General features: G+C 47.3%; 1 protein-coding gene across 14 annotated transcripts in view; it reads right to left on the bottom strand.

Moving 5' to 3' along the window:
- Pknox2 (PBX/knotted 1 homeobox 2) overlaps positions 1-15,282 on the bottom strand; it is a 262,954-nt gene that overhangs the window by 21,961 nt on the left and 225,711 nt on the right. For all 14 annotated transcript variants that reach the window (XM_087563654.1, XM_087563647.1, XM_087563649.1 and 11 more), the window contains 1 exon segment: positions 9,445-9,633. In XM_087563654.1, the coding sequence (XP_087419780.1) occupies positions 9,445-9,633 (189 nt within the window).

The raw sequence follows: 15,282 nt of genomic DNA on the forward strand, positions 1-15,282 counted from the left end.
CACAGTTTTGTAGCCAAAGACAGAGCCCTACCTGGACACCTCACTAGCTTACTCAAACCCTGTGGCTTGGAGAGCCTCCATCCCCATTTACTTGGTCTGGGGAACTAAAGGGAATATTTGTTCTGGTTTGGATCATTTTCTCCCCTACTCTTCTCCACCCTTCTCTTGTTGTTTGGCTGTGAGGTGCTACGAAGCAGCCAAAGTACACCAGCAAAGGGATAGAATGGAAAACTTCAGGAGTAGAGACCGCAGGCAAGGCTAGGGTTGGCAACATCTTAGCTGGGGCAAGCAAGAGAAAGCAAAGGGCTGGCCTCTCTGCATTTGGTGTTCATCTCCCACATCGGCAAGCAGGGCTGCTTCACAAACCTCCTGAGGCCTAGGATTTTTTTTTTAAAAAGATATATTTTATTTTGAATTATACGTGGATGTGCATATCTATGTGCAGTTACATGCACATGATGTGCAGGTGCTCTCAAAACCCAGAAGAGGCCATGGCTTCCCCTGGAGCTGGAGTTATAGGCAGTTGTGAATCACCTGCTGGGAATGGACTCAGGCTATCTGCAAGAGCAGCACATGCTCCTAACCATTGGGCCGTCTCTCCAGTCCACCCAGGTGTACCAAATCAGACCCTCGGCAATCTATTTTTCAAAGCTTTCAGACAGATGTGAAGACTACCAATTCACCATACACATGAATATTGAAGGATGCTAATCTGACCCTTGATTTCATGTCACCATCACCATCACCCTACAGGGTCAACAAGAGAGAGACCAGCACATTTTCCTTGAAAGGATTAGAATCCAAAGAGTGGAAGAGACCTGCCTGACTTAAATAGTTATAGGTCTCCTAGCCTTGTGTGTATGGTAGAGGCTAACAGAGGAAGCCAACTTTGGAGTTAGATCCACAGGTCCTGCTGCAAACACACTTCCCAGCACCGTTAGCTGTCTAATGATTTATTTCCTACTTCATATGATCGTAGTCGCTTGAGTGGCAGAGCAGGGGTTAAACCTGTGCTCAAAGCCCCAGAGACTTTGTGTTCTTTACTTAGTCATTGAAGTTGAGCCAGGGCTGCACACCTAGACAGGACAGAACAGACCTTGTCATATGCCTCCACTGGTCTCGTCTGACGTACCCCTGCAACTTGGCACTGAGCCTCAGGAATCTAAGTAGAGCCCCCATCTCAGAAGAGGGCAAAGACTCCACTTTGCAATGATGTCAGGTTGCACATTCGTCTGTAGCTTCGTGGAACGGCGACAAGGCAGCTCTGACTCTCTACGGACAGTCTCAGTCATTTTTCGAAGAAGCCACTGTGGCAGCGGTGAAAGCCCTGGGGAAGAATCTATTGGCTAAATACACGGTATTGTTGTCTCCTCAACAGCTTCCTGGAGGCTTATCTGACTTCAGACCCAGGCAGCTGCTGTGTACACTCACAGAGGGACACCCACAGGGAGCGGAGAAGCACAGTGGTCACAGAGTAAGTGACACTTCCAGCATCCAGTCTCACGTCCCACTGAAAGCAGCTCGTCCAGCCCAAGAACTCTGGAGAGCCACCGGAAGCCCGGGCTCCACAGGGGGTTTAGAACACCCCCCCACACCATTTATTTGAGATGGAGAGGCAATGAGTCCCTCAGAAGGGGCTGGGCAAGGGGGAGCAGCAACTTTACAAAAGCAGGGAGCATGTGCCACCTGCAACGCCCTCACCCCTGTGATCATCTTATAGACATCAGTGGTCATCGGTTTTACTCCAAGTCTCATTTTTGGAACAAAAAGGATGACTTCTTCAGAGAAAGGGGTTTACTAAGAAACAAGAGGAGCTCTGGGATGGCTCTTGAGAGTGTGTTCTTGGGGTAATGGGGCACATGAAAGCTGATTGTAACTATAAAATCTGTGGTCTGATGTCAGCTGGAAGAGTTGTCCCTCTCCTGAGATTTCTGATTTCACTCTTAATAGGGAAAGGGCCTGAGATGCCCAGAAAGTTATTTTCCACCTACAGAGGAGATTTCTGGGAAACACACACACACACACACACTCTCTCTCTCTCTCTCTCTCTCTCTCTCTCTCTCTCTCACACACACACACATACATGCATGCTCACACTCACACATTCATGCACATGCCCATATGCACACACATGCAATCTCACACAGGCATACATATACGTTCTCACATATGCATGCTCACACACATGCACATATGTGCACAGACACACGGGCACTCACACTCTCACACATGCATGCTCACATTCATGCATACACACATAGGCACACATACACATGCACACATACACATGCACTCACTCACACACACATACAGTGGGGTAAAAAACTGAAGTGTGACAAAAAGAAATGATGGAAACCTTCCTCTTGACTATATTTTGAAATATTTGGAAATGTTATCTTACTAGGTTGTCCCTGAAACAGGGAGATACACTGGATGACCTTGCAAAATTTCTTGCATCTAAGGATTAAGAAAAAAAGCCAATGATGGTCTCAAGGATTCCAATGAAAGGATTAAGGGACTGGACCCAGATACAGGGCCCAGAACCTGTCATCCTTGCCCTGGCCACTAGGGGTCTCTGCAGATCCATAGCCTCAGACTGGCTCCCCAACCCCTCCTAGATGGCTTCTGCCAAGACTTACTTGCTTGGCCTGAGGGGGAGAGCACTTCAGTGTCCACTTTCACTGGAGAGCTTGTCCCACCTTTCTAGGCATGGGCATGGACAGTCCTGACCCTTCCATACTTCCTATCACCTCACACAGAGCACACAGAAAGGTTCCCTCTTGTGCAGATGTCTGTTGTCTTAGCTTGGGAATTGGTTTTTGAGGAAAAGAAGGCTGGCTCTTCCTTTGACACTGTGCCTAGCGCACGTTGGAGTGCGGGCTAGATGCTTCATAGATCTGTGGTCCGGCTGGGCTGTAGGCATGTCTCGGTGGTTGAGGAGGTCACCTCTGTCCCCAGACACCCTTTCTGGAAGAGTCCCATTGTTCTATCACAGCCAGAGTCCAGCCTTAGACCGAGGAGGAGAAGCAAGGAAGTCACGCACACATAAACAAACCATCTAATCCTGTCCTGTTCCACCCCAGCTGGGGGCTTTGGCCTCAAGGGAAAGGGAGTCCAGGCCTGTGGGGACAAGCAGCAGCTGCTGCTCTTAAGGAACATTCCTTCCCGGAAGGAGCACCGAGTGGGGCTCTCAGGTTTCACCCGCCCAGCAAGAACTACACACTCTGAGGCCCAACCGAAGCCACAGCTCTACTGCTGTGGCCGAGTCGGGCAGCACAAATCCACTTCTTGCCTCCTTGGTCTGGGGTGTTGCTTTCCTGTCTAAGTGGTGATACTCCCGATGTCCCCACCTCATCTGGAAAGCCACAGGTCACATCCTCAAGAGGATCAAGCATGGGGCCAGAAATCCTAGGGCCTTGGCAGGAGTGACTGGATCGTACTGCCTTCCACCTCCCGGGTAACTTTGGAAAAGCAGAGCTGCGTGTCAGAGAGAAGCCTACCCTTGTGAGGGAGAGATGGGCCATCGGTGCCTTCCACAGGCTGCTGGGGTGTCCCGGAGCTAAGAGCTGGTTACTTATGGGCTACTAAGCCCAGCATATGAGGATTGTGCTTGCTCCATACTTCCTTCCCCCTCTTCCGGTCAGTCACCAAATCCAAATTCAAGCTTCACAGTCACCCATTATGTCACCTCTAGCCTCTGTGTCCCTGGGTTACAGTCATTGCGTGCCTAACCTGGGGCGGGAAACCTTGTTCTCCTTTGTGTGTAACTATATTATAAGAACATAGGTTCTACAGTAACCATACATACTTTCGCCACTTAGTGTGTAGTGTTGGGTCAGTCTCATTTTTTTTTCTCCTTCCTTGGGCATCAAAAGGAAATGTAAAGTCCATCTGAAGCCTTGTGAGGGATAAATTAAATGTCATACATAGACACTTTTTTTGGTGTACACTATGTTTGTGACAGGAAGAGCTCATTCCGTGCTGCAGGGGCTCCTTTCTTGCCAGTTTATGTTGTAGCCATAAAAGCCCGATTAATTCGCCCTGCAATGTGTCTCTAGCACTGACCCTCTTGCATATATCCCTATTTCTCCTTAAAATAACCAGCAGTTGGCTATAATAGTCAACATCAAAATATATCTCCTCAGGGCTGGAAAAAGATGGCTTAGTGGTTCAGAGTTCAACCTGTTCTTCCAGAAGACCTAGGTTCGATTTCCAGTGCCCACAGGTAGCCCTCAACTACCTAGAACTCCAGATCCAGGGCATCTGACAACGTCTTCTGGCCTCTGTGAGTGCTGTGCACATGGGATGCACAGGCATCCATGCAGGCAAAACTCCCTATCACACAAAATAATTTTTTAAAAGGATAAACATTTTAAATATCCCTCCCATTAATTTAGTCTCAAGATGTACCATCATTTCCATTTCAGGGTCAGAGACTGTGTCATATCCGCCTTTATGTCCTCAGAGCATAGCAGGTTCCATGAATCTTTGAGTGAATATATGATGCATGAATGAATGGCTCTCTGTCCTCTGCTCTCCAGGGATCCTAAAACGCTATTCCCTAGTCTCTTCTCGGACTTCTTTCTGCCCTGGGAACACTTACCTCTAAAGATGCCAATGGACCACTAACTCTCCCAAGCCTCCCTGAAAGGCTACCTCCCCCAGGAAGCCTGGCCAATGAATCTGCAGCTTCTTCTGCTACGACGGGCAAAATCTTCCATCCTGAGATTTGTTCAATGTGTTTGGGGGCAGAAATGGACCTGGCCATGAGCCCTGTGCTGGCTGGGCCTCAGGCCTGGCTCTCTGTTGGGAAAGAAGGATGATCTCAAGCCACACACAGCGTGCTCAGCCCAAGACCCCTTCGTCCAGGCCCCTCCTCTCCCCTTTCCTGTCTTTCTCAGCAGTCCAGGTCTGAGTATCATCCTGTCAGAATTCATCCGAGACTCATAGCTCACTCCTCTAGAATTAGGAGCTCCCCGTGAAATATCCACCTGGCTTCTCCCAGGACCCAAGACAGTAAACAGCCCCCAGATGACTGACAGTGCAATGAGACTACATCTTGGTCCCTGTACTAGAGCGGACTCTAAATTTCCATGGAGACAGAGGGATGATTTTCAGATCAAATTAGCCCTGAAGTGAGGCAAGAATTGGGTTCTCTCTAGTGGTATGGTTTAGTTAGTGCTCTCAAAGGACGGGAGAACCCAGAGCTGAGTCTAGAGTGTAGTGGTGGGGAAGTTACCTCTGCAGCATGCCTGGGTGCAACACGCTGTTTTGGGGCAAGACAGGATAGATTCCTGGGGATGTGGAAACATCTAAGTGTGCTGTGCCAGTCGAAGCACTTGAGTACTGCCCACCCCAGCCCTCCACCCTCTGTGTGGTAAAAACACATCCCCACCTTGGTTTTACCCACTCAGAGAAAACTGACAAATAGAAATGGAAGATCAAGCTGGGAATAGGCCAAATCCCACAGAGTGAGCGGAAGGCACAACCTAGTGTCTGGGAATAGGCTGTCAATTGGAAAACAAAAATGTCTCCTCCTTTGCCACACTAGGCATTGTAAACAGCACTCAGGGAAAGCCATGAGCCAGCAGTTTACAACAAAGCTGGCAGGCAGCTGGGATGGTAAGCTAGAGGATCGTGTTCCGGGCGCAGCACCCCTCCTTAGGTCACACTAGCACTTGGGGTAGCTATTTCAGGCTGGAGGAGATTAAGGTTGGAGCATGACAAATGAGCGAGCACACGCACACAGGCACGCATGCACACACACACACACACACACACACACACACGTGCTCACGCGCACACACGCATACACATGCATGCACACAGTCACCCATTACTCAGTTTCCTCTCCCAATGGTGGATCCTAAGATTGTCACCGATATTAACTAAGCCTCTTGTCCTAGTCCTTAGGATGGTGAGGAACTCTTTCCTAAATGACTGCAGGCAAGACCCCACCCATACTGTTCAATGACAGTAGGGCAATGCCTAGAAAGTCCTAGTCACCATCATCGCCTTCATACCCAGACCGTGCACAAGCTCACGCTCATTTAGGTGGCAAATCCTCCAAGCTGGAGCACCTCCCCTTACCTCCACCTGGTGTGAAAAGTCACCGATCACACCCTCAGGATGCCATTTATTTCTTCACTCCATTCACAATCTTGGTCTCATCATGGCCACTGTCCCTCCTCCTCCTTTCTTTCCACCCCAGCCTCACATTTCCTGCTTTTGCCTGACAGGGTCTTTCTGTGTCTTTCTCTTAACTGCTCCTTTCTGACAATCCTTCAGCCTCCCCCTGCCTCCCTCCTGAATGATGCTACCATCTCTTTCTCCTTCTCTTAGTTCTTTTATTTCCTCCTCTTCCTCCTCCTCTCTTCCTGCATGCCCCTGAGCACCCCCACCCCCACTCCATGTTACTTCTTTCAACCAATGCCCATTGGCCCTGGATCTTTCAGAAGACATCGCAGTCACAGCTGGCACCACGAGGCAACAATATTGAAGGGATGGATCTATTTCAAGAGGATATTAGCGAGTGGAAGCATGGGTAGCTGTTTTTAGATATGCTACAAAGTGATTTGGTGGTTTCAAATATATAAAATGCTGTGTCAATGCAAACAACATGTGCTTTCTAGGACTGGAAAGTAAGATACACAATTTCTCATCTAACGTCCTATGCAACATTTGCTGCCTCAATGATTAGCCATCAGCTAAGAGAAGGAAGGACTACTATAGAAGGGGGTCAGAGGGACCTCTGTAGGAGAGCAGCATTGACACTGCCCCTGGGAAAAGACTGGCTTGGTTTTGTAGAGAAGAGGGGTTCGATATGGAGACATGTTTCCTCAACATGAAAGCGTGGAAAAATGGTTGTGCTCCCTGGAGCAGTGTAGCTCAGAAATGGAAGCGGAGGCTAGACCTATGAGGTCTTGAATGCTAGGCAAGCGAACGTGAAAGTCCTGATGGCAATTGGGTCTTCAGGAGGACAAATCCAGTAGCAGCAATGTAACTGGAGCACAGGTGTGGAGCAGGACTGAGGGATGGCCGGGGGAGACAGGTGGGAAGGAGGCAGCAAGCAGAGGAAGTGACAGGAACAAATAGGAATATCTCACTATGTGTTTTTCCTGCAATTGTCCCCACCTCTAACCTACCCCTCCCCGCCTTTTTTGTATCTTTGTTTTCTCCCAACTGCCTGAGTTTCTCTTTCTGAGATCAGAGCCTTTCTGCAAAGGCTACCCTAGGGCCAACCTCACTCTCGGGCAGGGATCTGACGTTGTCTCCTTCCTCAAAGCTCAGAGGCACCGGGCCAGCAAGCCCGAGAGGTCTGGCTTTTGCAGTTCTAACACCTGAATCACCCGGAGCCTACGTTCTTTCCCCTCACAAACTCCACTTCCCTGCAAACCCCTGCTTGCTTCAGCATTGCTTGTCAGCCTCACACAGACCTCCAGCCCTGAGGGGCCACAGTGGTTGTTGAGCTTCCAGCCCCTCCCTCCTTCCCTTTCCGCCCCGCTACCTTGGTACACACCCCCTAACTCGAGAGCTCAAGGTAGAGTCGGAGGGCCCAGGAGGGGAAATCCAGGGCCTCTCCAAGGACCTGATTATTTCCAAAGACTTGTGCTAATTTTCTGATATGATCCTCACATCTCTGTGAGGCACTAAATCCTCATTACTTTTCCTGACCGATGCATTCTAATTAGATCAACACTTTAAAAAAAATTCACAATAGCCACAGGATGGCTTTCCATCTCATTAACTCCTCACTTATTATTTTCATGAAAATTACTGATAAAAATGTGCATCTCCATTTGGTGAGGCCTCGCAGCCTCCTCAGCTCCTATCTTACATCTCTCCCGTCACCGGGGCTGCGCAGCGTCACCATGGTAACCCACAATAATAGAAACTAATAAATTACAAACGAGATGCTCGTTGAGCAATTATTGTCCTCTTTTATGCAAGTTTCTTGCTAATTTTGATCATAAGGGAAAGTACAATAAGACTCTGAAGGAATGAGTCTATTTCAAGAGAATATTAGCAAGCAGAAGCCAAGGCTGCTGTTTTTAGATCTATAATAAAGTGATTTGGTGATTTTAAGCAATATAAGGAGGAAATAAACTTCTTGCCCCGTGTCCTATGTCATTCTTAGCATCAAGCCCCACAGAGAGCCCAGCGAGCTGGAAAGGGTGCAATACTGAGTGTACCTGTGAAGGTGTGTGTGGGGGGGGGGTCCACAATGTGCAAACTCTGTCCCTCCCCTCCCCTCTGCCAACCTGAGTCCTTATATAACTAAAATGAATGGCACAGCCTTTCAGGTAACCTTCACAGTAGCCCCCATTGCTCACCCTTAGAAAGTTAACCTGTATCCCTTATGATCAAAATTAGCAAGACAAAGGCTACTGGGAGCCTCCCGGGGGCATCTGTGCATGTTTTCTGGATCTCAGGAACTTGCTGAGAGGGAAACATGCTGTGAGCTTGTAGTCTATGTAGATGTCAGCAAGTGCAGCGCATAGAATAATCAGGTAGCCTTTCCAGTTTATGGATTTGGAGAACACATTCTGTCCTGGAGAGACACCGTGTACAACAGGCACCATTTCCTAGGATGAGGGTGCCAGGGGAATCTTGGAAGCAGTTTGGTTGTGAGGTGAATTTCTCAGTGGCCTTGAACCTTAGTGGGGGAGAGGTACCAAGTACACGGGTATAGGATGAGGAGGGAGGAGCAGTCCTGTGGAATCTGTCTTTATCTACCAGGTGGGCAGAATTTGGGGGAAGAACTAGTTTCCCTGGAGCCTTCTTCCAGGACTACCAAGAGCTATTTTAATGCCCGTTGGAGGAGACTGCCAGGAGGGCTATCTATCATCTGAAACTGTCTGCTAGGAAGGTCTCTTTTCTCCTTTACAGACCAGGGCTCACCTACTTACAATGTCTTGAGTAGGGAGCCAGGAATGTTTTGGACTCTGTCTTAGATATGGTCATTTAGGGGATGCTCACATTCTAGCAGGTGGGTGTCGATGTAAAACAGGGGACATGCTGGCTAGGTATGGTGGCTAAGGCAGCAGGATTAAGAGTTTGAGGCCAGGGCTGGAGAGATGGCTCAGCAGTTAAGAGCACCGGACTACTCTTCCAGAGGTCCTGAGTTCAATTCCCAGCAACCACATGGTGGCTCACAACCATCTGTAAGGAGATCTGATGCCCTCTTCTGGTGTATCTGAAGACAGCTACAGTGTACTTATACATAATAAATGAATAAATCTTTAAAAGAGTTTGAGGCCAACCTAAGCTGCCTGCTAAAATCGTGTCATAAACAAACAAGCAAATAAAAAAACAAGTGCCCGTGTTGCCTAAGGGAGAGAGAAAGGCCTCATTGTAAAAGGATCCTATCGTTCAAATTGCTTTGGCCAGGTAACTGAGATCCTTTAGACCTTTCTGCATGCCTGGCCCATCCCTGTGTGTTACCTGTGAGTGAAGGTTTATGGAGGGCTGGTTGGGGGAGTAGGGCCCCCCGAGGTCATTCCTGAGCAGGTTATCGCTGTGCATCTTGGTTTTGAGGCAGGTGATATAACGGTTGCAAAAGTCCTTGCAGAGTTCATTGACTTTTTCCAACTCTAGCAGGTGGATCCTCAGGACCTGGATCGCCTTCACCATCTGGGGAGAGGAAGAGCTATAAGTCCAGGTGTCTCTATCACATCCCCTCCCTGTCAAGCTCCCCCCGCCCCAGGCTCTCAGAGGAGGAAAGCCCATCCTCGCTGGGGCTCTCATCCACATGTCTAAAGTCTCCATATGACTCTGTTGATTATCCATGGGCTCTAAGCCCTCTGTTAGCACAGCTGTTCTGGAGGCAGCTGTGGTTCTGAGCAGAGCACTGACTTCAGCAGTACAAGTCCAGATTCAAGCTCCAGGTTTACCACAGATTGTTTATGTGGCCTTGGGCAACTAACTTACCTAGGCTTCCCATGCCCGCTTAGTGTCTAATAAATGGGAACGTTAGACCCTCCCCAACAACTTTACAGGTTTGCTGAGGGACCACGGGGAAGGACCTCGGCACACTCTAAAGCATGAAGTCCTAAGCAAACACAAGGAAGACAGAGGTCAGAGTTTCTTGGAAACGTCCCAGAGGTCAGACATGATCTATTCTTAAATTTATATTCTGTGTGCTTCATGTGATATGGGCTGCCTTACTCTGATGATACCTGCTGATGGATCAAGTAATCCAGTACGACTTAGCCCGGCATGGGGTAGCAACTGTCTGTCTGTTTTCCATGCCCTTACTGCACAAGGACCTCTTTAAACCGGCATCCCTGACCCTAACATGGCTTGAAGCTGCTTCGAATTTGGAGCACTCTCCTTAGCTGTCGCTATTTTTTTTTTTCTTTTTTTCGGGGCTGGGGACCGAACCCAGGGTCTTGCACTTGCTAGGCAAGCGCTCTACCACTGAGCTAAATTCCCAACCCCGTTATCGTTTTTTAAAATTGGGGTTTGTTTCATTTGTGTTATTTCATCAAGTTTTAAGACAGGGGTTTATGTAGCCCAGGCTAGTCTCCAACTCAATATGTAGCTGAGGATGACCTTCAACTCATCATCCTCTTGCATCTACCTCTTAGGCACCAGGGTTACAGGCATGTACCACCAAACTCACTTTTCTCTTGTTGCCATAAGAGAAAATATATGGAAAGTATGGAAAATGCAGGATGCAAAAAAACAATAATCTTTATCCAATTACCCTAAAAGTATGTTTTAAGCTTCTCTCCCTCTCTCTCTCTCTCTCTCTCTCTCTCTCTCTCTCTCTCTCTCTCTGTGTGTGTGTGTGTGTGTGTGTGTGTGTGTGTGTGCGCGCGCGCCAAGGTGCTTATGCGGAGGTCAGGTCAGGGGATAACTTGTGGGAGTCAGGTCTCCTCTTCCACTATGTGGCTCACAGGATCGAACTCAAGGTTGGCAGCAAGTGCTTTGACCTGTGCAGCCATCTGGCTGACCTACATGCATGTACTTTAACCAATCTCCAGGAGACTTACACATACAATTTTGCTGTCTGGTTTCCCCTTAGCTCATCAAGTATGCTTTTCTAAGCGCCAGAAGTGCTTTCTCTTTCTTTCTTCTGGACCGAGAGCTGTAAGAAGGCAGGGGTGACATCTAATTGGCTCATAGCATTACCTTATTTACATAGAATAAATATTGAATGGATGAGAATTATTTTCAATTGTCACATATGAGTCCATATGTATGCTTTATTTAACTAGTTTCCTGTTGCTGGCCACTTATAGTACATTCAAATGTTCAGTTTTATTTAGAAAAAAGTTACACAAGGAGGCTAGAGGACAAAGTGGATCTAACTCAAGGGTAGAACATTCACTTAAGCATTTATTAGGCATTTGGTATGGTCTACACACACACACACACACACACACACACACACACTCACTCACACACAAACTCACACAGACTCACACACACTCACACACATTCACTCACACACACACTCACTCACACACAAACTCACACAGACTCACACACACTCACACACATTCACTCACACACACACTCACTCACACACACACCACACACTCACACACACACATTCACATACACCACACACTCACACCACACACTCACACACACACACACACACACACAATTTTGTCATGTGTGTAGCTCTTATTTCTGCATTAGTTCCTTAGTACAATTTCCCAAGAGTGATGGGGGAGTCCACACACATTGTTATGGATTGTGACAAATAAATTGTTCTTTAACAGGGGATCGTTCAAACGGTGCAGGAATAACCAGACATCCACGAACAAGCAAACGCAAACCCCTAAACCTTAATTTGAACTCCCCACCTAATCAAAGATGAATTCAAATGGAGTAGGGACCTAAATATAAGACAAAAAAACCCCTGTAGCACTTTTAGATAAAAGGAAAAAAAAAACAGCCATGATAGTACATGCCTTTAATCCCACCACTGAGAGACAGAAGCAGGAGAACTTCTGAGTTCAAGACCAGTTTGGTCTACAGAGAAAGTTTCAAGATAGCCAGGGATACAAGAACAATCCTGTTTTGACAAACAAAATAAAAAAGAGAGAGGAAGAGACAGAGAGAGACAGAGAGAGAAAGAGAAGAGAGAGAGACAGAGAGAGAGACAGAGAGAGAAGAAAATCTTGGCATATAAGGTTTAGCAAAGAAATCTTACACTTGATACTGAAACCATAATCTAGAAATAGAAAATGATTTGCTTGCTAAAATTAAAGATATTTGTTCTTAAAGAAGAAACTGCCAGGCATGGAGATGCATGTCTTTTATCCCCACACTCTGGAGGCCAAGGCAGGCTGACAGAACTCACAGAAGTGAGTTCAAGACCAGCCTGATTTACACAGTGAGTTCCTGGATGACCAGGGATACATACAGAGATCCTGTATGAAAACAAACAAACAAAGAAAAACAAAACCCAAATAATCTGCAGTGACAAAGAAGATCCTGTGAAGAAGATGAAAAGACTGTGGACTGGCAGCAAATACTGGCAGACCACATATCTGACAAAAGTCTCGTGCCTACGCTATATAAAGAGCTCCTAAAACTAAATGGTAGAATAACGAGCAACCCAATTAGAACAAGGGCAAAAGACGTGATCAGACCTTTTACTGCAGAGCGTATACAGATGGCAAATCAGCACATTGAAAGACGTTCAATGTCATTAGCCATTAGGGAGATGCCAATAGAAACCACAGCGAGAAATCTCTGCACCCACACATGCACACTTACAGTTAGAAATGGATGACACCAAATGCTGGCAGAACAACTGGGCTCTGGATCACTGTGCGTTGCTGGTGGGACTTAAATGCCAGCATAGTCACTGCAAACAGTGTGACAGTTCCTTATAGAAGTAAGCGTGTTTGCTGGGTGTTGTGCACGCTTTAACGTCAGTTGAGAGGCAGATGCAGGCAGATCCCTGTGAGTTCAAGGCCAGCCTGGGCTATCTACTGAGTTTTAGGACAGCCAATGCTACACAGTGAGAACCTGCTTCGAAAACAAGCAAACAAAACAAAACAAACAAAACACCCAAACTATCCTACGACCCAGCAGCTTGTGGGTATTTATTCCAGAGAAATAAAAACGTAGGTTCCCTCTCTCCCTCTTCCCCCTCTCCCCCTCCCCCCCCCCCTCTCTCTCTCTCTCTCTCTCTCTCTCTCACACACACACTCTCTCTCTCTCTCTCCTATACACGAGCGGCTAGCTGTCCCTGGTAGGTTTATATCAAGTGGCCTTAAACTGGAAACAGATGGATTGCATGAAGTCACTATGGTATGTCCATGTCACAGACCACAACTCGGCAATACAACAGACTGAACTATTAATAACTCAACAACTTGGATGAATCACAGGGAATTATGCTATGAGAGAAAAACCAGTCTTAAAGGGATATACACACTAACAGCACAGTGCCATTTACAGGACATCCTTAAAATGACAAAGCTTTAGAGACAGAACAGATTAGTGATTGGTGGGATAGAGTGAAGAAAAGAGGGAAGACCTTACTCTCTCCCTTGACCGTAACATGTTTACATGAATCCAAACGTAACAAATCCACCCAGAACATAACACACATGTATGTACATGCAAGTGAGTGCAGGGAAAAATAGACAACATCTGGGTGAGATTGGTAGGTTGTTCCTGCCTGTGAAATTGTGCTCTGTTATGTAAGAAGGGAATCTGGAGCCCTCAGACTCATTCTTACAATTGCATGTAAATTTATAATTATAGCAAAATAGGATAAAACTGTAGAAGGGGTTGCTGCCTGTCCACATCTGTGTGTACGTTGACTTGGGCAGTGTGTGGGGGATTCTAGTGTCAACCTCCCAGCTTTTGGTAGCCTCACGATGCCTAGGGACAAGCTCGGACAATACGAAATGAAACAAGGGGGCGGAGGTGGCAGCTCAGGTGGTAAAGCGCTCGTTGAAGCTCGTTGGATGGGTTCGATTGCCAGGTCGCATTGAAAAAGCTGAGTGTGGTGTTTAAGGTTTCCTTGTAATAAAAGTCAGTGATAAGGAGCAGAGACAGAAGACCCCCTCGGATGGCTGCCCAACTAGACTGGCTGGATTGGAAAGCTTCAGGACAATAAGACGCCTTTGTCTCAAAATGTAAGATGTCTGCATGACACCTGAGGTTGTCTTCTGGACTCCATATGCATGTACACCTATGTACACATGAATACACTCTCTCCCCCTCCCCTTCCCCTCCCTCCCTCTCCCCCCTTCTCTCTTCCTGTCCCCTTCCCTCCCCTTCCCCCCTCCCTCCCTCCCTCCCTCTTTTTCTTTCTCTTTCTCCTCCTCCCTCTCCCCCTCCCTCTCCTCTTCTCTCTCCTCTCTCCTCTCTCCTCTCTCCTCTCTCTCTCTCTCTCTCTCTCTCTGAAGTACCAAATCAGAATTAGGGGGTCACAGACAGAAGCTTTACACAGGGCTCTGTCACTAGGTCCCATCCTACGGATGCCACTTCCATGAAGCTGGGACAGACAAACAAGGAGCAAGTGGTGATATTAATATAAGTACTTTGAACTGAAAGGAACTTGAGAAAGACTTGTTCTTGCCTACATTTTCTGCAAGACTTCAGCCCGGAAGGCCTTGACTCGTGTCTATTAGAATAATCAGCATATTATGAGGTGCATGGCAGACATTTGTGGGTGGATCGGCAGAACAATGGAGTACTTCTTACTGTATGTCTGGCTCTGGGTTAAGCCCGTTCTATGCTCTGCCTTATTTATTCCTGACAACCTCCTCTGCAGACAAGTCCTCTTACTGCTCACATTTTATAGTTGAAGAAAATGAAGTCCACAGGCATTTTTTCATCCCAAGGTCACACAGCAGGCGGGCAATATGAAGCCTCATGGCCTTATATCTGAGACCGAATTGATTTGCCCTTCTATGGTATCTCAGGAGTCAGGTAGGATAAAAACAATGGTAGCATAAAGGGCATGTGGTTTGGGGTAAGTGGAGGCCTGCCAGGTGAGGGGAGTATGCAGACACACTAGGACCTGTGTGGCAGCCATCTTCCAGGCCGTGCCTGCCACCGGGAGACGACCTCATTGTCTCGGACTGTCTCTTATGTTCTTTTAATGTGCTGATTAAGAAGTTCTTCCTTACACAGTACTCGAATCTCTCTTGCTTTATGTAAAGGGCTTGCTCAGCCTTTTGTAGCACCAAGGACACCTAGTACCTCCATCAACATGACTCTCTTCTTTTAATTTTATCTGTGCACTGGATAGGTTGTCTGATTTGAATCAATTGCTCGATTGTTTTTGTCGAAACAAAA

Source organism: Rattus norvegicus, chromosome 8 (genome assembly GCF_021556685.1).
Source record: "Rattus norvegicus strain SHRSP/BbbUtx chromosome 8, alternate assembly SHRSP_T2T, whole genome shotgun sequence".
Classification (NCBI taxonomy): Eukaryota; Metazoa; Chordata; class Mammalia; order Rodentia; family Muridae; genus Rattus; species Rattus norvegicus.